The sequence below is a fragment of the Pituophis catenifer genome, unplaced genomic scaffold, assembly GCF_029215685.1.
Source record: "Pituophis catenifer annectens isolate HBS135680 unplaced genomic scaffold, rPitCat1.0.hap2 SCAF_1, whole genome shotgun sequence".
NCBI lineage: Eukaryota > Metazoa > Chordata > Lepidosauria > Squamata > Colubridae > Pituophis > Pituophis catenifer.
Window position 1 is genome coordinate 194,190,027 of NW_027256881.1, and position 24,985 is coordinate 194,215,011.

Consider the following 24,985-nt stretch of genomic DNA (forward strand, 5'->3'; position numbering starts at 1 on the left):
ATAATAGATCATATCTCTTGCGACGTCATTTCAAGATAGTGGGGATTTATAGTCCAAGAGACACTTTCAAACTGAGTTAATGCATGGTGTCAGGCTTTAAGAAGTTAAAAGGTTGACTGGATGCTGCTGAACAAGACTTGCAGTCATTTTGTCTTGTAAATTGGTATTTAGATTACTGATGATTCAAGCAGGAAACGAATTTGACTACTGACATCACAAAGAACAATAATCCTTTATTCCATAATTCAGAATAAAATATTTTTGTAAATGGGAACCTAGATAAACATGTGCAGCAGCCAAGCCATCTTCAAAGAACTGGTTTTCCATTTATTCCCTGAACAGAAGCATTTTAAAGAGCAAGAATATTCCTTTTTCATAGCCTTTGTTTTCAACTGAAAAAACTGATTAAAAAGCCAGAGAATAGTCAATTTTGAATTCAATATGATGGTTCCATCTTTGCTGTTTAGTGAAAAATAATTTAAATACAGTTTCTAATTAATAACTTTTAAAATAAATTACCAAATTTCTGTCTTCACAGGATATAAAAAGATAAGGTGGGACAAATACCTTCGGATGACCTAGCAAACACTCAAAGAAATGTAATTTTAAAAAAAAAAATAACCAACTCAAAAACAGGGGATTTATTCAGACTGCCTTTCTTGATCTCCAGAATTATGAATGATTAAAAAACTGAATAATTTCATCTTTTATATATTATTTTTACATTTTATTATACATTAATGCATTTTAGAGGTTCTGCATTATGTATAATTTTTCTTGGTATTTACTGTTAATATTTTAAATTACCAGATAAGAGAATTCTGCTTAATAGCAAGATAAAAATGTAATTTTTATTTATGTAAACATTTTACATGGATACCTTTAACCAATCCCAATTTAGTAGTTTAATAGATGTAATGCAAATAATTGTAAAAATGTAGCATGTATAGGCAGTTTAAAAAAAATTAAGAAAAATACTTATAGAATTGTCTAAACTTTATTGTTTTACATCTTGTCACAATATTGTTTCAAGGTCACTTCAAAAGAATATTAAAATGGCACACAGACACGTATAATGCAAAACTCAATTTTGCTTTAAATGCATTGGGTTTCTTGAACTCACCACAGATAGATTCTCTTGGGCTACAACAGTTTTGGCGCAGCTGACTCAAATTGTGAGCTAAGCCCAATTTTCAAATCTGTGCTACTATCTTTTTAAAATAAAACAAGCATAGTCAAAATATTATTTTTATTATTACTATCATCATAAGCATTCTGTTTATCAAAGACAGTTTGGAGAAAGAAGGACTAGGCCGTCTTAACTTCAAAGTAGTGTTGTTCTATTCTTCTGCAAAATGCAGTGAGGTTACTGTAGCCTTTTACTTTTTCTGACAGTTCATCGCTGATCAACTGGGTAGTAAGGATTGTGAACAGATGTCCAAATACCAAAGCATCTAATTCAGTTGGCCTAACAAAATAAAATTAGTATGTTGGATGAGAGAACACAACCATTGCAAGTCACATTAGGCATTAGTACCAGTTGTATATCCAGACCAGGACATACTATCTTGATCCTTCCATTTTGAGGAGAAAATGCTATCAACTGCCTTTATTCCACCTCTTCTCCTTAAGGTGGTGACAGAAGGTTGCCAGTTTAAGGCTTGAAAACTACAACAATGATGAAGAAGCATGCAAATGCTTCACCGAGTTACAGCCATGCCTGCCTTAATGATGAAGAAATTGGTGGGCCGCAGGGACGTTAATAAAGGAGGGGGGAGACTGGATTTGGCACTTAACTCCCTGTCACTGCAAAGCATCAATGATCTTGAGTTTTTGTTTTCTGAGTTCTGTCCTTTTAATCTGAGGATCAAGAGTTAGACTGCATTCAAGTTTAATGTTAATATAAGTGAATGTAAAAAGTCTCTCTCTCTCTCTCTCTCTCTCTCACACACACACACACACACACACACACACACACACACACACCATCAAACGAGATATTCTGAAAGAATGGAATTGGTATCAATTCAAACGATCAAAGCATTGAAAATATGAAATAAATACTGTTTTTAAAACATATTATTTAGGGATATAAACAAAGAATAATTTGGAATGGAAATAAACTTGTGGTGGTAGTGTTTCTTTAATCTAACCTAGATTTTAGAGTGTGTTACAGATTTAGACAAAAATCAAATTTTTAAAAACTTTTTTAGAAACTCTTTTCACTGAAATTCTTCACACAGTGCTTTGTAACTTGATCCCATTAACCTTCCTAGATGCTCCTCCTTGCCTCCTTCCGTAGCTCTCTCAAGTTGCCCAGAGGTAATCTAGCCATTTCTTCACTCATAAATTAAGAAATATAGAAAGAAGTTATTTCCTGCTTCTTAGCTCCTGGACCAATAGGCAGCTACTGTGATGCCCTTTTTACCAAAAGTTAGAAAATAGAAGAGATTTTTATTTCATCTATTAAAAAAAAGAAATACAGCAGGAGAAACATTTCCCCATCATTTGAAGAATGTCTTCTTGGCAGAACTCTTAAATTAAATAACTTACTTCTTATTGAAGAAATACAGTTGTGTTCCAAGCCTTTGAGAAAGTGCTTGACAACACTGATCTACATCTTCAAGTACCTAAAAAGAATACAGATATCACAGAAGAGCAGAATTTTTTTTTTAATGAAGTGCTAGAGAAACAAAATCTTTAATTAAAAATACATTGCATACATAAATTTTTTAACAATATTTGTCCTACAAAGTTCTTGTCCTTCCCATATGATCTTTTATTCTTTATCCTTTAAATCAGGGGTGTCAAACTCGCGGTGTCACATTGTCATCACGTGACGTATCACAACTTTTCCCCCCTTCACTAAAACAGGAATGGGCATGGCCAGCGCATGACCCATCCAGCCCATGGCCCGCGAGTTTGACACCCCTGCTTTAAATGCAACAGTGATGTATTTGCACCTGTTAAAAATCAAACAGGATTAGTCCTTAACATGTTTCCAGACCAAGTATTTAGATTCAGCCCAGAGACAAACCTATACAAATAACCTCATATATAATTTCTGTGAACACTTGGGCATTCCTCCCCCCCCCCCCACTTCCTTCAAGAAGCCTTCATCCAAAGATTAAAAGGACCTCTAGAATAACATCTGATAGCAGTTGCTGTTAAAAAAATAACCCTGATGTACATACCTGAGAGCATTTGGGAACTTCACCTAATACTAACTTCTACTGATAGCTAACCATCTAATGCCCAGTACTATGATCCTATTACTCAAATATTGAAAGGTTTACACTGGATGCCATTTTTTTCAACACATTGATCTTAAATTTTAAAGCTCTAAACAGCTTATATTCTGGACATTTAAATGTCCTGTTTTATTATAAACATACTGTATTATAAAAACAGAAATTAAAAATGTATCTAGCAAATCAAAATATATCACGCAGTAAAACCAATATCTCAGATCATAGACAGCAGAGGCTAATTTTTATTTAATTTACTAAGAAGATACAAAGAAATCAGTGCCTCCCTGAAACTTTACATTTTACATTTTGTAGGGGGAAAAATCAGACTAGGAAACTAATGACTGACCTGATCAAGTGACTTATTGCCCCAGCCAATAGCCTTCATTTTACGCTGGATCTCCCATTGCTTCTGATAGGCCAAAACACGATTCAGAGGCCAAGGATAAGGAGAACCATATCTTGGATGAGTGATCTTTAAAGGAGGGAAAAAAGATTTTTGTGTTCTTATATAAATAAGAAAGCTGTGTTTTAGAAAAGACTACTCTAACTATGATTTTATTGCGTGGCTCTGCCTCAGAACCTGATTCTGTGCAATTATTTATTTAACTTGCAGCTAAAAAAGCAAGCCTTTAAAATTATATTAAAAAAATTTTCACTTTAAAACCAGCACATCCAATAATGACATAGAGTAATCCGAAATGTATATGCAAGCAAAATTAAAGCAAAAAAAAAAATGGTATCATTAGTGGTATAAACCTCTATGTTTCATTTATGAGTAGGGACTTGCAATTGTGAGCAAAAGTGTTTTCTCATTAAAATTTAATTAAGATGTATGCTGCAGAATCACTCACCTCCTGGACTGTAGCATCATCACACCACTGAAGATACAGCTAGAAACCAAAGAATACTAAACTTCATAACGGAGAAGGTTACACAGTCATTTATTCCTTGCAGCTTTCTCTCCTAGCTCTACCAAACAAGCCATTAATAACATTTAAAACACATAAATACAGCTACTAGATCTATCATGAAGCAAATACAATATTTCAGTGCACCAAAAATAATCTGAAAAGGATTGCGAAGTGTACATAAAAGTGTACATAAAAGCTGCTTTTTGAGAAGCACTGTTAATCATAAATCCACCTTTTTTGTTTTATACACGAATGGTAGCTGTGGCTTGCAATGTTACAAAGAAAATAGCATTTTACTCCCCCTCTTCGATATAATTCATTTCCCAAGACTGACAAATTATTAGTGTTTTGCCATACCTCCGCTGTCAAAAGCATATTATTGACTAATTCCATGTAGGCTTTCATCTCAGCTTTTTGGACTTCATCCAACCCATCACTAAGTGAATGGCCCTAAGGCAGGAGAGAAGGAAGGAAAGAGAAAGGAGAGCAAAAATTATCCGTTTGGGTCCTTTCCAAACTTTATTGAAGTCCAGGCCTTTCTCTCATTCAAAACAATCCCTTGCAACATTACACATAAGAGGCAGCTTTGTAGACCTCAAAGACTATTAAAGGCTCAGAGGTGAGTGGGGGATATTGAAGTGAAATCTTTTAAATAGAAAAGTACAGAGTGATCAGTAAACAGAACTTTCCAGCTACAGACCTTTCTTTTGCTTTTCTGCTGAGTGGTTTTTATAAATACAACATCTTTGTAAATAAACTGAAGTGAGTTATGGTGATGTAAATACCTTATTAAAATACGATGCATTGGTATTGATTTACAAGACTAAAGAAAGAAGCAAGAGTAAGCATAAATATTGATTATTTGGAATTTTTTAAGATTTAAACAAAGTGTTCTCTATGCAGTAGATTGCAGAAGCCAAGAACTAAGTGCAACATTATTTCTTGGCAACAGCCAAGATAGCAAACAGACCATGCAGCAATCGGGAATAGCCAACTCGGTTGTGCATTTCTTTTTTTTAAAAAAAAATATCTTAATTTCAAAAGCCACAGCAAGCATGGCCAAGGTTCTGAAACGATCAAAATTACAATCCAAACCCTCTGGAGTGCACTGGGGTGATGCCTACCCTATCTTAGATGTAGGACAGGATCCAAAGGGCTTTTGGACAGCTCAGGCCTCTTCCTATAGAGCCAAGACATACAGAGAAACAATTTGAAAAATGGAAGCCCTTTCAAAGAGACATCTAAACCACTATAATTGGTGAAAAAAAAAGTTCATCTAAAAAGGATTTGCCTCAGCTGAATCAACTGAGAATTCTTTAGGTATTTATTGTTGAAGCTTTGTTGTATTTGAATATATAATCAGAAATTTGTTTACACTAGACAAATGCTAGGATTCAACCTATAATTTAGCTTTCTCCCATTTAATTACCATGTAATTATTTTATAAATTTCTATCTACTGTATATCATCTGAAAACAATCAACAAACAAATTGATATTACAACATTGCACCAAGGTACCGTATTACAGAATAAACTAAAAACTCTTGAGAAAAATATTGGAGAAAAAGGTAAAAATAAAAGTCTATTTATTAATCAGTTCAGTTATGGAATTGGCTTTTAAGGCCACATGAATTAGTAAATTTGGAGGATGGAATGGTCGTTGCTTACCTGAACGACCCTTTTATACTCGACGTTCAGACACTCCTCAGTCTGGTTATGATCACTCCTATTTGCACTGCTGAGTGTCAATCAAATCCCTCTGGAGCTGCATCCACCTCACTTCCTGCTTCCTCCTCAGACTTTTCACGAAGACAACTTGGCTCAATAGCAGCAGGATCGACCATTAGAAACTCCATCAGGTAGACACACAGGAAGCAGACAGCTACAGAGGGAGAAAAAGCAGACCTCCACCAAAGCCAGGCACGGCCAAGAAAAAGGGAGGGACGGAGTGTCTGAACGTCGAGTATAAAAGGGTCGTTCAGGTAAGCAACGACCATTTTCCTACTCGCCGTTCAGACACTCCTCAGTCTGGGACATACCCAAGTTAGAAAAGAAAGGGGAGGGAATTAAGCCGTAGACTGGCCTTGTGGAGAGATTACAGCCTGTAACACCCTTCTGCCAAAGGCAGCATCTGCCGAAGCAAACTTATCCAGCCTATAGTGACTTACAAAGGATGAAAGGGAAGACCATGTGGCCGCCCGGCAAATATCATCTACCGAAGCCTGGGTAGCCCAAGCCGCAGAGGTTGCGGCGCTACGAGTAGAATGGGGCAATATACCACCCGGGACAGGGGCCTCTCTTAAGTCATAAGCCTTAGAAATACAGGCTTTGAGCCACCTTCCTACTGTAATTGAAGAAACCTTCTGACCCAGGGAAGAGGGAAGGAAGGACACCAACAGAGCCTCAGTCTTTCGAAAAGGAGCAGTCCTTTTAAGATATCTTCTCAATGCCCGTCTCACATCTAGAGTATGCCACCGCTTCTCAGCAGGATGACGCGGGTTCGGGCAAAAGTTAGGCAAGACGAGTTCTTGGGCTCGATGAAAACGAGTATTCACTTTGGGAACAAAAGCCGGGTCGAGGCGTAGAACAACCCGGTCAGGATAGAAAATGCAGAGATCACTTCTCATGGACAAGGCAGCAATTTCGGATACTCTGCGCGCCGAAGTTATTGCCAACAAAAAGGCCATCTTTAAGGACAAGTAGCGTAGACTGGACGAAGCGATGGGTTCGAACGGTGGACCCGTCAGGGCCTGCAACACCAAGGTAAGGTCCCAAGTGGGGTAGCGGTGAATCGGCGGAGGCCGCAAATTTGAGACCCCTTGGAGGAAGGAACGGATCCTGGGGTCCTGAGACAAAGGAACACGAGAGTCTCCTGACAGGACAGTCGCCAGAGCCGCCACCTGTCGGCGTAGAGTCGCGGGAGCCAAGCCCTTGGAGAATCCCGCATGCAGAAAACACAGAATGTCCGGAACAGAAGCCGTCGTGGGATCTACGTGATGATCCCCACACCATCTCGTGAAGGCAGTCCATGAGGCGTTATAAATACGAATTGTTGATGGCCTTCGAGCTGCCTGAATAATGGAGATAACGTCGTCAGACAGATTGTCCTTGATGAGCTTTATGCGCTCAAATGCCACACGGCTAATCGAAGCCATTCTGGTTCCGGATGACGGATGGCTCCTTGAGTTAGTACTATTTTGTCGGGTGGAATCCTCCATGGTGGCTCGACCGATAAGTTCTTGAGGTCGGCGAACCACTCTCGACGGGGCCAATACGGTGCTACCAGTAGAATGTTCGCCCGTTCGTGAATGACCTTCCGCACGACCTTGGAGATGACAGGAAGGGGAGGGAAGGCATAAAGAAGGCCCCGGGGCCACTGACTCCGAAGAGCATCCAGCCCCTCCGCTGCTGGACATGGATAGCGGGAGAAGAATCTTGGCAATTGCGTGTTCTGAGCCGTCGCAAACAGGTCCACTAGGGGAAGGCCAAACCTCCTGGACAGGTCCTGGAACAAGCCGGGGTCCAACTTCCACTCGGCGTGATCTATTTGGTCTCTGCTGAGCCAATCTGCCTCTCGATTGAGAGTCCCCGAGATGTGTTCGGCTTTTATCGACGAGAGGTGGAGCTCCGCCCATGACAGAAGACGCTCCGCCTCCTGCATTAGTGTCCAGGAGCGGGTCCCCCCTTGTTTGTTGATATGGGCCTTGGTGGCCACATTGTCCGTTAGAATCAGAAGGTCCTGGCGATATACAAGGCGTTTGAAGTGAATCAGGGCGAGTCGGACCGCTCTGAGCTCTAGCCAATTTATATTGTGCAGCTTTTCCGCCGACGACCAGGCACCTTGGGCTAGCTGACGGTCGAGGTGAGCCCCCCAGCCTCGCAGACTTGCGTCCGTGGTCAACACCATCCGAGCTGGTTCCAGAAAGGGGGAACCCTTGTTGAGGGCCGGAGACAGCCACCACCTCAGGGAAAGGCGAACGGGAGCTGGAACCTTTACCTTGAGAAGAGACTCCGCTCGACCTTGTCTCTGGTAAGGGAGCAGGAACCATTGTAGGCGACGAAGATGGAAACGCGCCCACGGAACAATGTCTATGCAAGATATCAACTTTCCCAGAAGCTGGGAGAGAGACAGTAAGGTCACAGTTCGGCGTAGTAAGACTTGAGATGTCAGTTCCCGAATGCTGGCTTGTCTGTCGGGAGATAGGGAGACCACACACAGCGTCGAATCTATCGTTGCTCCGAGATGTAGGATACTCGATGTGGGAACGAGATGGCTTTTGGCAAGATTCAAAGTGAACCCGTGGTCTTGAAGGGACTGAAGTACTAGCTCCCGGTCCTGGGTCGCCTGGTCGGGAGAAGACGACAGGATCAAAATGTCGTCGAGGTAACATGCCAGACGAACCGGAACCTCTCTGAGCGACGCCGCTACTGCTGCTAGCAACTTTGTAAACGTCCTCGGAGCGGACGAAAGGCCGAATGGCATAGCCCGATATTGAAAATGGTGGTCTCCAAACGCAAACCGGAGGAACTTCCTGTGCGACTGATGAATGGGGACGTGCAAGTACGCTTCCTTTAGATCTACAGATTGCATCAGATCTCCCCGACGAATGCAACCCAGCAGAGACTTGAGGGAATGCATTTTGAACCGACGGTACAAGATGTGTTGATTGAGACGTCGAAGGTTCAAAATGCCTCTCCAATCGCCCGAGGATTTCGGTACCAGGAATAGTGTTGAGTAAAAGCCGGTTTTGAGTTGACCCAACGGAACCTGTTCTATGGCCTGGATTTGCAACAGATGGTGAATTTCGAGTAACAGTAGAGATCGCTTCTCCGGCTGAAGAGGCCAAGGGCATTGAAAGTAAAAGTCCTGTGGCATGGTGGTGAATTCCAAACGTAACCCGTCGGTGACAGTTTGGACAATCCAGGCATCCGAGGTGGTAGTTGGCCACAGGTGAGAGAATGCCTGGAGCCTGCCCCCGATTGGGACCGGAGGCGGTGAGTCACTTACCGCGCCTGGAAAAACGGCCCGCCGACTGTCTGAAAGGTCGCCTGAAGTTGGATTGTCGGCGACCGCGGTCACGAAAAGGCGCCCTGTCCGAAGTTGACTGGTACTGAGACTGCGAAGATCTGTAGTAAGAGGTGCCCCCGGCGCCTTGCTCCTGTCGAAAGGGCAGTCGATTATAAGGTACATAGCGCCTCTCCTGGCGTCGGAAAGACGTGGGTAACACCTTCTTCTTATCCCTGTTCTCGACCAACACAGAGTCCAGGGATGAACCAAATAAGGCAGGGCCCTTGTAAGGGGCAGCAGTCAAGCGCCATTTGGACTTGGCGTCCGCTCTCCAGTTACGGAGCCACAAGAGACGTCTTGAAGATACAGTCGAAGCTAAGGCCCGGGAAGCGAACTTAACTGCGTCCAAAGACGCGTCAGCCGAATATTCGGCAGCTGCGACCAGTTTGGCCAGGTCCTGCTGTAATCGTGCGTCCTCCGGGGGAAGCCTGTCCTTCAATTGGCGCAACCACACCAGCGATGCCCGATTAAAGAACGATGAAGAGGTTGCAGCACGAATGGCCCAAGCCGCCGCTTGGTGTGTTTTACGAAACCCCATTTCGGCTCGTTTGTCCTCAAACTTGAGACCATCCCCAGCCTCACCTACCAGGATGGAAGACGATGTGAGACTCGCCACCGGATCATCAATTGTAGGTAACTGCAGGAGGGCATCCAGCGCAGGGGCCGATGCATAGAGCTTTCGATCAAATGAATTCGGACCCGACAACGAAGCGGGGCGGTCCCAAGGCTTTTGAACCACCTGGCAGAAAAGATCCGGACAGGGAACGAAGTCCTCATCAGGTTGAGGTAGATTGAACAAGTTATTATTGGGGCCAGATGGAGTAGAAGAAGAGGAGCCCTGAAGAGGCGTGGAATCCATATTGGTGGCAGCCTTTGCCTTGCGTAGGAGAGAGCGAAACAGAGAAGGCTTAAATAGACCCGGAAAGGCCGGCTTGTCCTGAATCTCTTCTTCATCCTCTGACATCTCAAAGTCATCTAGGAAATCGTCCTCCCGGGCTGATTCAGGCACAAGGCTATAGGCAACAGATTGCTGTTGATGTTGTGCCCCAGGGGGATGCATGGAAAAGGCAGAAGTAGTAGGGCACGTAGGAGCAGGGAAGGCACCAGTGGCTTGTTGCAACCCCATTTGATACATATGGGACATGGCCTGAGAAAAAAAGGACTGAAAATCCACAGGCTGAGGGAACCCTGGACCCGCTTCAGGACGGAGGCCTGCTGCAGTGGGTGTAAAGGTAGCTTCAGGTCCTGACCTAGAAGCTTGAGAAAAATGGCTTGCAAAACTGGATGAGCGGGACCTGACACTAGCCCTTGACTGATTAGGCACAGAAATTGGAACCCCTTGAGAGGTCGATGGTCCATCCTCCCTCAGACCACTGGCCAATAAATCTACATCATGAGAGGCCGAGGGCTCACAGGTCACCTCGTGGCTTAAGCCTTCAGGAATTGGTCCTTGACCAGGGTCCTGGGCCCGTTGCCTAGCCTTAGCAAACTGCTTTTCTAAAGCCCTATGCCTCCTTTGGGCATCTTTATCTGCTGTGGCAGATTTGGAGGCCTTCACCTGTCTGGAAGCCTTAGATTTCTTTCCCCTAAGTTGTCTAGGGGAAGGCACTGGGGAGGGAGAGGGACTCCTGTCCATATCAGAAGAAAGAGCAACTTCCTCCCTGTCATCCATGACCAATCACCCCAATGAAATAGTCTTTATTGATTAATTGTAAATAGAAACTTATCAATTGTATATATAATTAAATATTAGTAATATGAATTTTAATATATGTATATCTGATATTTATTTATTTTTTTTTTTTTTTTTTTTAAATAAGTTCAAATAACTATGTACAAGAAAAAACAGGGCTATCAATTATAACTAGGCAACGGCCTTATCTTTTTTTTTTTTTTTTTTTTTAATTTATTTATATTAATAAATTGAAAGAAATTAAGCAATATGTACTTCCCTGGGACTTTCAGGCACCCTTCTGCGGTAGTTGTAAATTGCAGGTACGATCAGGACAGCGTCCCCACCTGCCGGCAATCTAGCGACCCTGGAAACCAAAGCCCAGGTCGCTATGCCCATGTAGCAGCGAAAAACAGCGGCGATGGTCAGGGCCCAAAATGGCGGCCCGCGAGGCGAATTTCCACAAGTCCTAAGCCAGGCGAAACACAGCGCCTACGGCCGGACTGAAGCTGCAGCAGAACGAAGCAGTCTCAATCTCCCAAAACGGCTGATGAGTATGCCAGCCGGCAGGGACTCAAGCCGATAGATCCGATGGCCGCTAACTCAAACCACGGCCTCGCACAGTGACTGGCAGCAAAATGGCTGCAAATGGCGGCAAATGGCGGTAACAATGATTAGAAACAAACCGCCAGTCAAAACAAGCCGCTAGCGGCGGCCGGAGCCCCGGACCGCCGAATACGCTTTAAACCTCACCCACTGAAGGCAGTCGAAGCGCAGCACTTTAAAGTAATAATAGTAAGATATTCAAACAAATCACTATATGGAAAAGTAAAATTAAGAATAAATTTAAAGAGAAATACAGACACTCGATGCTATTGCAATGGCTGAGTGAAAAAGTCTGGGGAGGAAGCAGGAAGTGAGGTGGATGCAGCTCCAGAGGGATTTGATTGACACTCAGCAGTGCAAATAGGAGTGATCATAACCAGACTGAGGAGTGTCTGAACGGCGAGTAGGAAAAAGAAGGAAGGAAAAGTTGCTCGCCTAAAAGCAAAGTTATACGTACACATATACATCCTAAATGTATGAGAAATTTAAGCAAGAGAAAATACTTAGATAGCCAAATGATGCATATCACCATAGATGAAGCCCAGAATATTTGGGTTCGTATCATTTGCTTCAAAATGGAATTAACGCTGTATCCAAGACAAATATGGATTTGGCTGAAAGGTCCTACTGGAAGAAGCATATCTTCACTCCCTCTTCCTTACAGATATCTTGCCATCTCCCTTATTCTCTTGAAACTTGATCACACTCCCAAGATAGTTTCAGAGCATGCAAGTAGCTAAAGAAAGAGAAAATTCCTTTCTTTCTCCCGCCAATGTGAAGACCTAAACATCAGCAATTATAATGCAGCCAGAAACCTACATTACACAAATTTCATCTTCAGAAGATGGCCCAATAACACCAGTTTGTTATCCTGAATCAAATGATCCAATCAGGATTGGATCTGGTCAGTCCTTGATGAGAAATAACCAAGAAATACCAATTCTATAGGTTGCATTGGGTAGTATTAAAAAAAAAAAATCCAAAAGACAATTTCATGCTCCGTCTGTATTGTTGCAAGGAAAACTACAAGCACATTACCTCACCAGTTGAATTCTATTCAAAAGAGACTTTACAATAATTATCATTTAAACTTGTTTCAGTTTAAGGATCTCATATGTGCTAACTGGGGAGGTCTTGGAGCTGCAACTTAAATACAACTAAAAGACATCAGGATGAGCAAGATGGCTGTAGGACCTCTTTCTGAAATTCTTGGATAATACAGATTTGTGTGCTATCTGGATAAATAACAGGGTTTCTTCAGTATGGACACATATGGAGAGAAAGATAAATATTGCACAGAATATCGTTTGTACAAAAAAAAAAGAGTTGAGTCCAATAATAATAGATAGAAATGTACAAGTCTTTTTACACATAAGCACTCAGCAGAAAAGTAACCCATTGAACTGGATAACATCTTAAAAGCTTATTAATGCAGGGTTTTCTGAAAGAATAAAGTATTTAATTTTCAAAGCTACGATTTTATCTAATCACCAGGATAATTTCATAAACAAATAATTAAAACAACTGCTGAATAGGTATTTATCTTTTTTTAAAATATATATATACACATTACCTTGGCTTTTACAAACTGGACAATGGGCCCAAGTTCTGAAACTACTTGATTTCCTACATGAATAAAGGGCACTTTTCCTGTGGGTGAAAAGAAGAGTATATTCAACATAGCATTCAGAATAAACCAGAATGATAAGAACAGGGATCCAGTGAAACTGAGATTTCAGTTTTGTGTTTGAGTATCTGTTTTGAAAGATGTATGAAAACATAGGTTGATACCCTGTTTCCCCCAAAATAAGACATCCCCTGATAATAAGCCCAATCGGGCTTTTGAGCTCATGGCAATAAGGCCAAGCACTTATTTCAGGGTTCAAAAAAGATATAAGACAGGGTCTTATTTTCAGGAAAACATGGTAGCATTTGTTCTAGGCAAAAGTAGTTGATCTTTCCTGAATACGAATCTCTGTGAAACCCAAATACTACTGTCCTTATAAAAAAAAATCAAGTATTTTTGACCAATGATCATCATCATCATCAAAATTATAGTAAAAGAATAGTTTAATGCAACAATTAGTTGTTAGGGGCGGGGAAAAAGTAATGGAACAATAAAACAACATGTGTAATTTAAAAAAAATTCACACAGTTGTGTGGCTTGGTTGTCATTCAATGATACGAAGACCTCAGCTCCTCCTAAAAATCTGACCTTCTGCATCCAGGGAATTCTGGTAGCACACAAGTGCTTCTTATTCACACAGAAGCGTTATTGGGGTCGGACAGTTTACATCAGGCCACATTTCTTTGTAAAAGCTTCTACACAGTTACTTCTGATTCTCTTGTAAAACAAAGCCCCCAAATGACAAGAATCTTCTCCTGTTTGACGATTCATAATCAAGAATATAACTACCCTGAGCACCAGTTATTAGCAGAAAGGCTACTGCACATGCATACATCTGCACAAGCATGTGTATTTTGTTTTGGTATGAATCTGCACCATCAATTGACTGAAAAATTGATCATATTTCTTCCAGAGGTGCAGGAAGTATGCAATTGTAAAATCCACTAGCCTCCACGCAGTACATTAATAACAAATCAAAGACTGTTGAAACAAATGTCACAAAATACCGCCACTTAATATTTGTCCAAATACTAAAGTAAATGCTAAAGTTGCTGGACTTTAATATATAGTACTGTGTCAGTTTCACAGAAATTATGTAAAATATACAAGATACAGAGTTTAAAAAAATAATATCCAGGAACAGCATTCAGGGTAACTTCTGGTAAGAGATGCACTGGTGATCCAGCCAGTCTTTGTGTTTTCAAAAAGGGGGAGACAGGTGTCCATTACTTTTTATTCAAAAACTACTAGATATAATCTGATATCCATTAGTGATTTTATTTGACCTACCTATAATAAAACTGCCACCCTACTATAATTCTAATAAAAATAGTTATCTGTAATAACTCTGTGCTCATATCTTTTTTTTTTTTTTTTTTAATTTGATTTATATGCCGCCCTTCTCCGAAGACTCAGGGCGGCTTACAATGTGCTCAGCAATAGCCTTCATCCTTTTTGTATATTTATACAAAGTCAGCTTATTGCCCCCACAAACTGGGTCCTCATAGTGATACCTCATCAGAAATTGAGCAAGCAGTGAACTAAATGGCCTGGTGTTCCTTTTGTTGACATTGAAAGGCTATAATCCATATTTCACAGCACATCCTTGCTGTGAAATATAGGTAGTCCGCAACGTACGACCACAATTGACCTCAAAACAGTGAAGAAATCCAATTTTTTTTACTACTGATTCTGTGGGTGTGGCTTGGTGGACGTGGTATGGCTTGGTGGGCCTGCCAGGGGAAGGATATTGCAAAATCCCCATTCCCTCCCCACTCCTGGGGGAAGGGTATTGCAAAACCTCCATTTCCACCCCACTCTGGAGCCAGCCAGAGGTGGTATTTGCCAGTTCTCCGAACTACTCAAAATTTCCACTACTGGTTCTCCAGAACCTGTCAGAACTTGCTGGATTTCACCCCTGCCTCAAAATTTATGTCGTTAAATGAGAACTTGTTAAGTGACTTGCCCCATTATATGACGTTTCTCACCACAGTTGTTGTTAAATGAATCACTGCAGTTGATAAATTAGTAACGTGGTTGTTAAGTGAATCTGGCTTCCCCACTGACTTTGTCAGAAAGTTGCAAAAAGTATGACCCCAGGACACTGCAACAGTCATAAATATGAACCAGCTGCCAAACATCTGAATTTTTATCACATGATCATGGAGATAAGCTACTTTTTTCAGTGCCATTGTAACTTTGAACATTCACTAAATGAACTGTGGTAAGTCAAGAACTACCTGTAATGTCAGTCTCTTCAATGAAGGACTACACCAGAGGTCTTCAAACTTGGCAGCTTTAAGACTTGTGGACTTCAACTCCCAGAATTCTCCAGCCAGCTGGCTGGAGAATTCTGGGAGTTGAAGTCCACAAGTCTTAAAGCTGCCAAGTTTGAAGACCTCTGGACTACACAAATAACTGTGAAAGTTAAATACTGTCCAATGAATATTTGGACTATTCTTGCTTTTGCTTTTACTTAGAAAAGGGGGGGAGGGAAGATCTTGGTCACTGACAGTTACACTGTCTCAAAAAAAGAACTGCAAGCCAGCCTCTGCACAATGACATACACTGCAAAAGGAATGCAGCGCCTTTTGAACTTCTAGACCTCTCTATGGTCCTATCAATCAAGCTTTTGCTTCTACGGAACTACTATACTGTATACAGAATGAGCTTTTGGTGTTCCTACAGCAAGAGTCAGCATAATCAGTGCTCTCACAAGGTGTGAGTTTAAGTGCTCTCTTATTAACAGATGGAGAGAAAGAGAGCAGAGCCAAGCAAGTGGTTCTCAAATGTGGAATCTCATAAAAAGAGGAAAATGCGTTTGTGGTTCTGAATTTTAACCTTGTAGAATTAGCACCACCATTTCTGCTACACTGTTGTGTTCACAGAAGCTCCGTTTATCCAAGCTCTAATTTATAGGCAAGCATGCATATGATAATGCATGATGAAAAGGTATTTGCGGTAGGCAGCAGGAAATGCTTTCAACCTGCCAACTCAAAAACTGGAAAAAAATATTCCCATTAACATTGAATTTTGCTTTATTTAGTTATTTCCTTTTACCACAGCTAATGGGGAATAACACACCACATTATTGGCTAATTAGCAGGCTATGTTCATAGAAAGCAATGTACATATTCCCAATAGTTCTCTAGGCCATAAGGGGACATGCCTAGATGATGAAATTTAGGAGAATAAGTCTCAGTGAATTCAGTCCCACAATACTCAATCGAAGCATCTTTTTGCCTGCATGGATTTCATTGTTAACAAGTCCAGCTGTGCCCACTGCAGACAAATCTTGTTTCCTGCAATGAGGAAAGTTATGTCTACATGTGAATATGCAGGTATGCTACCTTATTTGCTCTGCAAAGATCTGGGTGACTTCTAGATGGAAGCAAAGAGTTATATTTTTCATTATCTCTTTGTTGACATTCAATGGTTGCCTGGGTTTTGCGTGCCAAATACGGTAGTCATACTCTTCACGTACAATGAAGTGTGGGAAACTCCTTTCTGAACATGCCCCCTTCAATAGATAATAAGCATCAAATGTATGAATAACAAAAAAAAAGTGCTACTTTCGTTCATGATGAAACCAAATGAGAGAGCACAGCAGCAGCCCTGTATATTTGCATATAGAATTGCCCCAAATTAGAAGAGGATGTTGAAGAGGACCTGCTTGTAAAACCTGAAAGGGGTACATGAGGACATATACAATGATTGGTTACCTCCATCTGGGCCCTCTCTCTTCAATCATTCTGAGAGCTCAATTCTGTAAAGTAATCTTTGTTAGGGTATTAAAGGAAAAAGCTGCTCAAAGGTAGAATGTAAGAAAGAAGACAGGTCATCTCTTCTCATCTAATGTTAAAACCAGACTATTCCATCTACTTCCATCATGACCAAGGCAGTTCACATTTAAACACACAGAATTTTTAGCGGTATGTTTACCTTGGCCTTACAACACTGCCGTTTAATACAGTTTAATGATGAAAAGGTATTATTTCTGTTTCTTGCAAGAAAAAAAATCTGTAGCATAACAAGAAACAAGCTACTGCATCGTGCAGCATACAGTAACTCCAGCTGATCTCCAAGATGAGATACTGTTGCCATAGTTTCCAAGCACAGGTGTAGTGTAAATGATTGGTACACTTACCAGATGGGGACATATATTCTGCATTTGCCCTACAAACCACCTGGACTGGCAGATTGCACATTTGTAAAAAAGCCTGAAAATAAAGAAGAGTAAATTAAACATTTCCACATTATACAAAGGCAAAACATTTTTTTAGTATTTATAATTTTAAGCCACAAGAAATATTCCTTTATTTATAATTATTTTCCAAAACAGATAACTAGGAGAACTATATTTCTAGGTACTGGCTTCTAACACTGCACTTATCACAAATTCACCACTCTGGATGCAATTATAAATGAACAGAGAATTACAGCAATCTGAAATATACAGCATCTCCATTTTCTTGTACTTTATTGTGATAAACTCTCTCTAAAAAAAGAAACTGCACCAAAAAAACCTTTACATTCCATTTTGGCAATAATGATTATTGTAGTTTTAAAATGAATTGATGAAACTTTCTGCTACAATTCCAATTGTTCATGGATCTTAGCCCACAAATTAAAGTGTAGCCCACTTCACATTTATAAAAAGATGCCATTCTTTTGTCCTTTTGTTAACTTTAATCAACTATTAAAAATGCCCAATCCACAGCACGTAAAGCTGCCATATCTGTACCTTGCATTATACAGACCTGAGCTGACTGAAAAATAAATCTTGGCTTTCCTAATGGACTAGAAGCTTAGGAACGTAAACTGTGGGTAAGGATCCCCTAGAAGACATCTCTGTTTAGAAATTTCTCACTCCTAAAAAAGCAAAAGTTTTAAGGTGTTTGAGCCCCTAAACAGGTCAGCTCTGTAAAAAGACAAGAGTTTCAAAACATATCAAAGCTAGACCAGTCAAATAGGCTTTTTGGCTATACCTGAAAATGAGGAAAAGTGGGCAGCAATGACAAAAGCATTGCTCCCTGATAAACCTTTTGCTTTGATATTCAGGTTCTTCCACCACAACAGAATACACATTCGAGACAAGCAAAATTTCCATAAACCTATTCCCACAAAACAACATGAAGAAAGGAGATTTCCATAAAGTATGAAGAAAGATTCCAAGCTCAGATATTTTGTGTAATACCAAGGCTTTTCTGGAATTGCATATTATTAATCTTATAAATAAATCAAAGCCAGTCCTAGTAGTATTGTAATGATTAATATTTAAAATACGGCTGTAGAGAATGTCAATATGCAGACACTGAAAGGGATCTGCATTTTCTTTCATTAAAAAATGACAAGTGGAAAAAAGTGGAAATTATACAACATGAACTAATGCACAAAATATTCCAGTTTTCCTATCAAGCGGTGGCAGATGCTGTAAATTGCAACGTCTGTCTAAAATTATAAATGAAAATGGTCCAATATCATTCTTGGAATGATAGAGTATATGCCTAATGCAGTTATGATAATAGTCACATTTGTAGTTTAACATAAATTAAGAGTTTAATTGTATTTGTGACTACTTTAAACAAAGTAACACGTTCTTTTGTACCTGCAAATGTAATTTATTGCAAAGCCAGGTTCATTTTCCAGAACAATCAGTTTTATACTACCCTGGAATGCTGCTGTAATGTAATTCCTGCTGCAGAATGTGTGAAGAGTACATTCACTGGTACCACAGAGGAGGCTTTGAAGATAAATGAAGATGCTATTCATTCAGGAGTAATTTCATCTTAGAACCATATGAAAGATGTTTCACTCAGACACGGTAGATGCCTGGCTTGGGATTTCAGTCTATTTTCAGCTTCGGTGTAATGTTGTTAAATCGATTATGTTGATACTGTATTTCTAATCATGAAGAATTTCAGCTATTATTCTACTTAAAGAATGGATTGTCAGACTTGCATTATACTGTTCGGTCTCTCTCCGGTTTACAACACAATTACAGTTTCAAATCACAAACTGAAATTATAAATTCACACTAAAAGAAACACAAATCAGTAAAATGAAAATCAGCAGCCTTTTTTTTTTTAATAATTTAGAGAAAAATGATTGTTCTTCTCACTATAAAGAACTAATGAGCTTCCAATGCATCATGAGAGTTTCTTTTAGGTTTTACTCCAATTGTGTTTATGTTTCTGTGTTATGCTTATGCTTGGTAACCAAACTCCATCATCTTTCTTCATATACATACATACTACAACTTGGAGAGCTATATGGGATATATTATCGCTTACTTTAATTAATATATTTACATCACCAAACCATGAGGGAAGACTGTGTGCTGCTCCCTATTCAATTTTAACAAGGGTACAGATTCAGACATTCCAGGACTGTAAGATATCATACTACCCTTACTGCTAATTAAATACATTTCAATATATTGACTTAGTGCTGGCATATACAAAGGATGTTACATCCTTAATTCCCCAAAAAGTTTAGCATCCTTCCATTAAAACACTAAGTTTACAAAGCAACTGACATTGTTACTTTCTATGTACATTACCGTATTTTTCAGAGTATAAGACGCACTGGAGTATAAGACGCACCTACCTTTTTTGGTGAGGAAAAAAAGAAAAAGAAATCTCCCTCTGCCTCTGAGCAATTTTGCCTCGTTGCAGCAAACAGCAAACAGTCTGCTTTACTTTCATTTTCACTACAGGAGCCTTGGTAGTACAGTGGTTTAATGCACCCTGTTATTAACACAGCTGCCTGCAATTTCTGCAGGTTCGAATCTTACCAGGCTCAAGGTTGACTCAGCCTTCCATCCTTTCTAAGGTAGGTAAATTGAGGACCCAGTTTGTGGGGGCAATAAGCTGACTTTGTATAAATATACAAAAGGATGAAGGCTATTGCTTAACGCACTGTAAGCCACCCTGAGTCTCTGGAGAAGGGCGACATATAAATCAAATTAAAATAAAATAAAATAAAATAAATAAATTTTCGTTTTCAGCATTGTTTGATTAGCACAAGGAAAAAAAAATCTGCTCCAGCAATTCACTTCTTTGCAGCAAGCAGCAGAGCCCTGCGCAAAACAGCTGACAGCAAATCAGCTAAGAGTGGGGAGGCCGATCCAATCAACTTGTGCTAATTAGGCTGAGCTAAAGCTGAAAGGAGCTGTTTTTTCTTGCTGTTTGCTTGCCAGGAGGTAACTACTGTGAGGCAGAGGCCAAAGGGTGGGGGCCAGTGGGTGGGCGGGACTACATTCGGTATATAAGACACACCTAAATTTTTACCCCCTTTTAGGGGGGGGGGGAAAGGTGCGTCTTATACTCCAAAAAATATGGTATATTACTTTTCCATTTTTTCCAAAGATGAAGCTATGAAGCTTCTTTCTGGATATTCATTTCACTGAAAGCTGGAAAGCAATTGAGATAAAGTAAATAAATACGTAAGTAAGTATGTGTATGTATGTATGTATGTATGTATGTATGTATGTATGTATGTATATGTGTGTGTGTGTGTGTGTGTGTGTGTGTGTGTGTGTGTGTACACACACAGATATTCTGCAAAAAAATAATTTATCTAAAGGGAAGAAAATAATTTCTGCCCGAATAGTGATCCGAGTCAGATTCATAATAAAGCAATCAGCATGTCTTTATAATCTCTACAATCCTGAGAATATTTATCACATAAAATTACCATTCCAGTCCCAAAAAATAGGAAATAGAAGATACCAAACAACAAATCCTAAAATTCCAAGTGTTTGAAACCTATACCTGCATATCCTGTCTAGAAAAATATCAGGAATTACTTTACAGGATTTTTTCCCCCTTTACTTCTCAGCAGGAAGACACAAACAAAAGGAAGGGTAAAGTATTAACAATCCTATTTAAAAAATGGAGTGAAGAAAGAATCTACAGAGCATATTCAAAAAACAGGAATCGGAGACTTCTCTTCATGTTGATCATCTCATTGATTCTCATTAGTCTTCTTTCCGGATAGATTCAGAGAGAATTTAATGTAGCAGATTTCTGTCTCACTGCTCCTGTCTTAAGTTTCTTCAATTTTATTTCTGCAGCAAATTGTAAATTCTGTTAAAAACCACATCTCAGAATGCACACATTGTTGCCCAAAAAAATCCTTGGTTTTTTCATACCATATACATCACAGATAAACCTATCTGAGGATAAGCTAACCCTCAAAATTGCAACCAAAATATATCTACCATGAAAAATATGTCATCCAGAACTACCCAACTGTCATATTTAAAATGGAATCCATTTTAGAAAGCAAACTTTCTTGATAGAAAATATGAAAACAAATGAAGTCCTTCAGAATTTGCTGGGAAACCATACAAAAATTATCAAAATTTTTAAAAATCCCCATCTTCATCATCTGATTATGCAAAAAGATTTTCAGATTCTTGTAATAAAGCACCATCTCTATCTTCTTCACCTTCATCTTTGTCACTGGCATCTGCATATATTGCATCATCTTTTGTTCCATCCAGGGCATTGTTGATGCCACACTTCAAACATGAATAGTGAACCATATCCAAAGAAATATTTTCCCATGTATCATTCATCCATTTTGCTATCAGCTCTATATTTGGTTCTTTAAAATGTCCCTCTTCCTTAACTTGGCCATGCCAAATATTGTCTGCAACATGCACTCTAAAACATGTCCCAGATGAGAAGGGAAAGTTTCTTCTTGAAAGCCCCCCCCCCTCTCTCTCTCTCTCACACACACACACACACACACACACAGAATTTTTGCTTCCATGCTTTGGGAGCTTTTTCCACTTAAAAATAATATCTGGATAGATCTTAGTTCCACTTGTTAAACATGAAAGAATCACAGTGAAATGATTCTTTGAATTTCCCGATGACCTAACATTTTTTTTTACCAATACTTGTCAATTGTAATTGAACTGCCATTAGTTTTGATCATATTTCTAATATCACCAAGTTTGTACTTATGATGCTTAAAAGTTGTTTTAAGAATTTTTTTTTAAAGAAAACAATCTTCTATTCAAAAATTTTGGGTAGCTCTTGAGAAACTTTATTTCGCTGTCTCAAGCAAAATCATGAATTTGGAACACCAGCCAACAGAAAAACAGAAATCTATCAATCCCTCAGCCTCATATTTTTCAGATTTCGTCATCTTAAATGTTCCCAGACCAACATTGGTCCAGGTAGCAAGTGTGCAAGTAATTTTCTAGTGCTGAGACCAAAGACACTCCATATTAGTATGCCTTCTTCCAGCGGCACGTATCCGCTGTCTCCAAGCGGTGACATGCTCCGGCTCCCAATGCTCTTCTCGTTCCCTGGGTTGTCCGGAGTCTCAGAGCCTGGGTCTTAGGCTGATGTTGTGCAACGCCAGGTCCGTGGTTAATAAAGCCCCCCTCATTTGTGAGCTGATTCAGGGGGGGGGGAGCGGACCTGGCGGGTATTACTGAGACCTGGCTGGGCCTGGAGGGGGGGTCCCCCTCGTAGAAATGTGCCCACCGGGTTTCCGCGCATTTCATCAGCCGAGGGCCCAGGGTAGGGGTGGGGGGGGTGGCGGTTATTGTAAAGAAAGGTCTTGATCCTAGGGAGGCCACTGTACCTCAGATAGCCGGTTGTGAGTCTCTCCTTGTGAAGTGGGGCCATGGGAGGCAGATGGGCCTGCTGGTTACGTACCTGGCTCCTTGCTACGTGGCAGCGACCCTGCCCGAGCTCCTCAATGTTATAGCCGGGGTGGTGGTTGATACCCCCAGGCTTTTAGTCATGGGGGATTTCAACCTGCCGTCCGCCGGCGAAGCATCTGAGGTGGCTCGGGAGTTCATGGCTTCCATGACGGCCATGGACCTGACCCAGTTAATTCAGGGCCCCACTCACATAGGAGGAAACACGCTGGACTTGGTTTTCGTCTCTGGTCAGTGGTTGAATGGCTTAGATACAGGGGATATAGTTATTGAACCCTTGTCATGGTCAGACCATTCTCTCCTTAGACTTGACTTCCTGACCGCTATGCCCCACCGCAGGGAGGCGGAATCGATCAGGTGGTTCCGGCCCAGGCGCCTGATGGATCCTAATAGGTTCCGAATGGAGCTTGGGCCATTTCCTGAGACTCTGGTGCGCGACACGACGGAAGACCTGGTGGCCGCCTGGGATAGGGCGGCCGCTGGTGCTTTAGATCGGGTCGTGCCTTTGCGGCCTCTGACCCGGCGCCGAATCTGCCCAGCTCCTTGGTTCTCCGAGGAGCTGAGGGGGATGAAACACCGGAAAAGACGCCTAGAGAGTGGTTGGAGGGCCAGTCGCTCCGAATCTGACCGTACACTAGTGAGGTCTTATATCAAGACCTACTTAGTGGCGATAAAGGCGGCGAAGTGTAATTACTTTTCCGCTCTTATCGCGTCGGCAGAAAATCGCCCAGTTGCCTTGTTTAGGGTGACTCGCTCCCTTCTCCATCTGGGAGCGCGGGAAGACCCCTTGCAAGGTCGTGCTGAGGATTTTGCGCATTATCTGCATGATAAAGTCGCTCAAATTCGGGAAGGCTTGGACTCTGACTGGGTAGGTACAGGCGAGTTGTCCGAGGTCTGTCTTGAGACGGTTATCTGGGATGAGTTTGACCCTGTGACTCCCGAGGACGTGGACAGGATGCTGGGGAGGTTGAATGTAACCACATGTTTATTGGACCCGTGTCCCTCCTGGTTGGTGCTGGCTACCCGGGAGGTTACACGATGCTGGCTCCAGAGGATTATAAATGCTTCCTTGAGTGAGGGGTTCTTGCCTCCCGCCCTGAAAGAGGCGGTGGTGAGGCCCCTCCTCAAGAAGCCCTCTCCGGACCCAGCTGTTTTAGCAAATTATCGTCCAGTTTCCAACCTTCGCTTCTTGGCGAAGGTTGTTGAGAGTGTGGTTGCGCGACAGCTCCCGCAGTACCTGGATGAAACCGTCTATCTAGATCCGTTCCAGTCCGGCTTCAGGCCCGGGTACAGCACGGAAACGGCATTGGTCACGTTGGTTGATGATCTCTGGAGGGCTCGGGACAGAGGTTGCTCCTCTGTTCTGGTCCTATTAGATCTCTCAGCGGCTTTTGATACCATCGACCATGGTATCATGCTGCGCCGGTTGGAGGGGTTGGGAGTGGGAGGCACTGTTTTACGGTGGTTCTCCTCCTATCTCTCCGACCGGTCGCAGTCTGTGTTGGCTGGAGGGCAAAGGTCGATCTCAAGGCACTTGGTTTGTGGGGTGCCACAAGGGTCGGTCCTCTCGCCTCTCCTGTTCAACATTTATGTGAAGCCGCTGGGCGAGATCATCCGTGGTTTTGGGGTGCAGTGCCATCTGTACGCTGATGACACCCAGCTGTACATCTCCACCCCAGACCACCCCAACGATGCCCTTGAAGTGATGTCCCGGTGCCTGGAGGCCGTGCGGGTCTGGATGGGGAGGAACAGGCTCCGACTCAATCCCTCCAAGACTGAGTGGCTGTGGATGCCGGCGTCCCGATATAGTCAGCTGGTGCCATCGCTGATTATTGGGGGCGAGACATTGGCCCCCACGGAGAGGGCGCGTAACTTGGGTGTCCTCCTGGATGCACGGCTGTCTTTAGAAGAGCATATGACGGCTGTGGCCAGGGAGGCTTTCTATCAGGTTTGCCTGATACGCCAGTTGCGCCCCTTTCTGGATCGGGACTCCCTATGCACAGTCACTCATGCCCTCGTTACTTCCCGCCTCGACTACTGCAACGCTCTCTACATGGGGCTCCCCTTGAGGAGCACTCGGAGGCTCCAACTGGTGCAGAATGCGGCCGCGCGGGTACTTATGGGGGCGACATGGCGCTCCCACGTGACACCTCTCCTGAGCGAG

At 41.7% G+C, this 24,985-nt stretch overlaps 1 protein-coding gene across 5 annotated transcripts in view; it reads right to left on the reverse strand.

The window, feature by feature from the left end:
* Positions 1–1,235: 1,235 nt before the first annotated feature.
* Positions 1,236–24,985, reverse strand: part of MTX2 (metaxin 2) — a 52,562-nt gene continuing 28,812 nt past the window's right edge. For 4 of the 5 annotated variants that reach the window (XM_070932864.1, XM_070933035.1, XM_070932954.1 and 1 more), the window contains 7 exons: positions 17,284–17,356; positions 13,083–13,159; positions 4,520–4,612; positions 4,103–4,141; positions 3,598–3,723; positions 2,554–2,630; positions 1,236–1,468 (listed from right to left, as the gene is read on the reverse strand). In XM_070932864.1, the coding sequence (XP_070788965.1) occupies positions 1,309–1,468; positions 2,554–2,630; positions 3,598–3,723; positions 4,103–4,141; positions 4,520–4,612; positions 13,083–13,159; positions 17,284–17,356 (645 nt within the window). In that variant the 3' untranslated portion in view covers positions 1,236–1,308. Of the gene's footprint in view, positions 1,469–2,553; positions 2,631–3,597; positions 3,724–4,102; positions 4,142–4,519; positions 4,613–5,286; positions 5,343–5,831; positions 9,107–13,082; positions 13,160–17,283; positions 17,357–24,985 lie in introns of those variants that run through there. The other variant, XR_011599766.1, reaches the window with a different exon arrangement.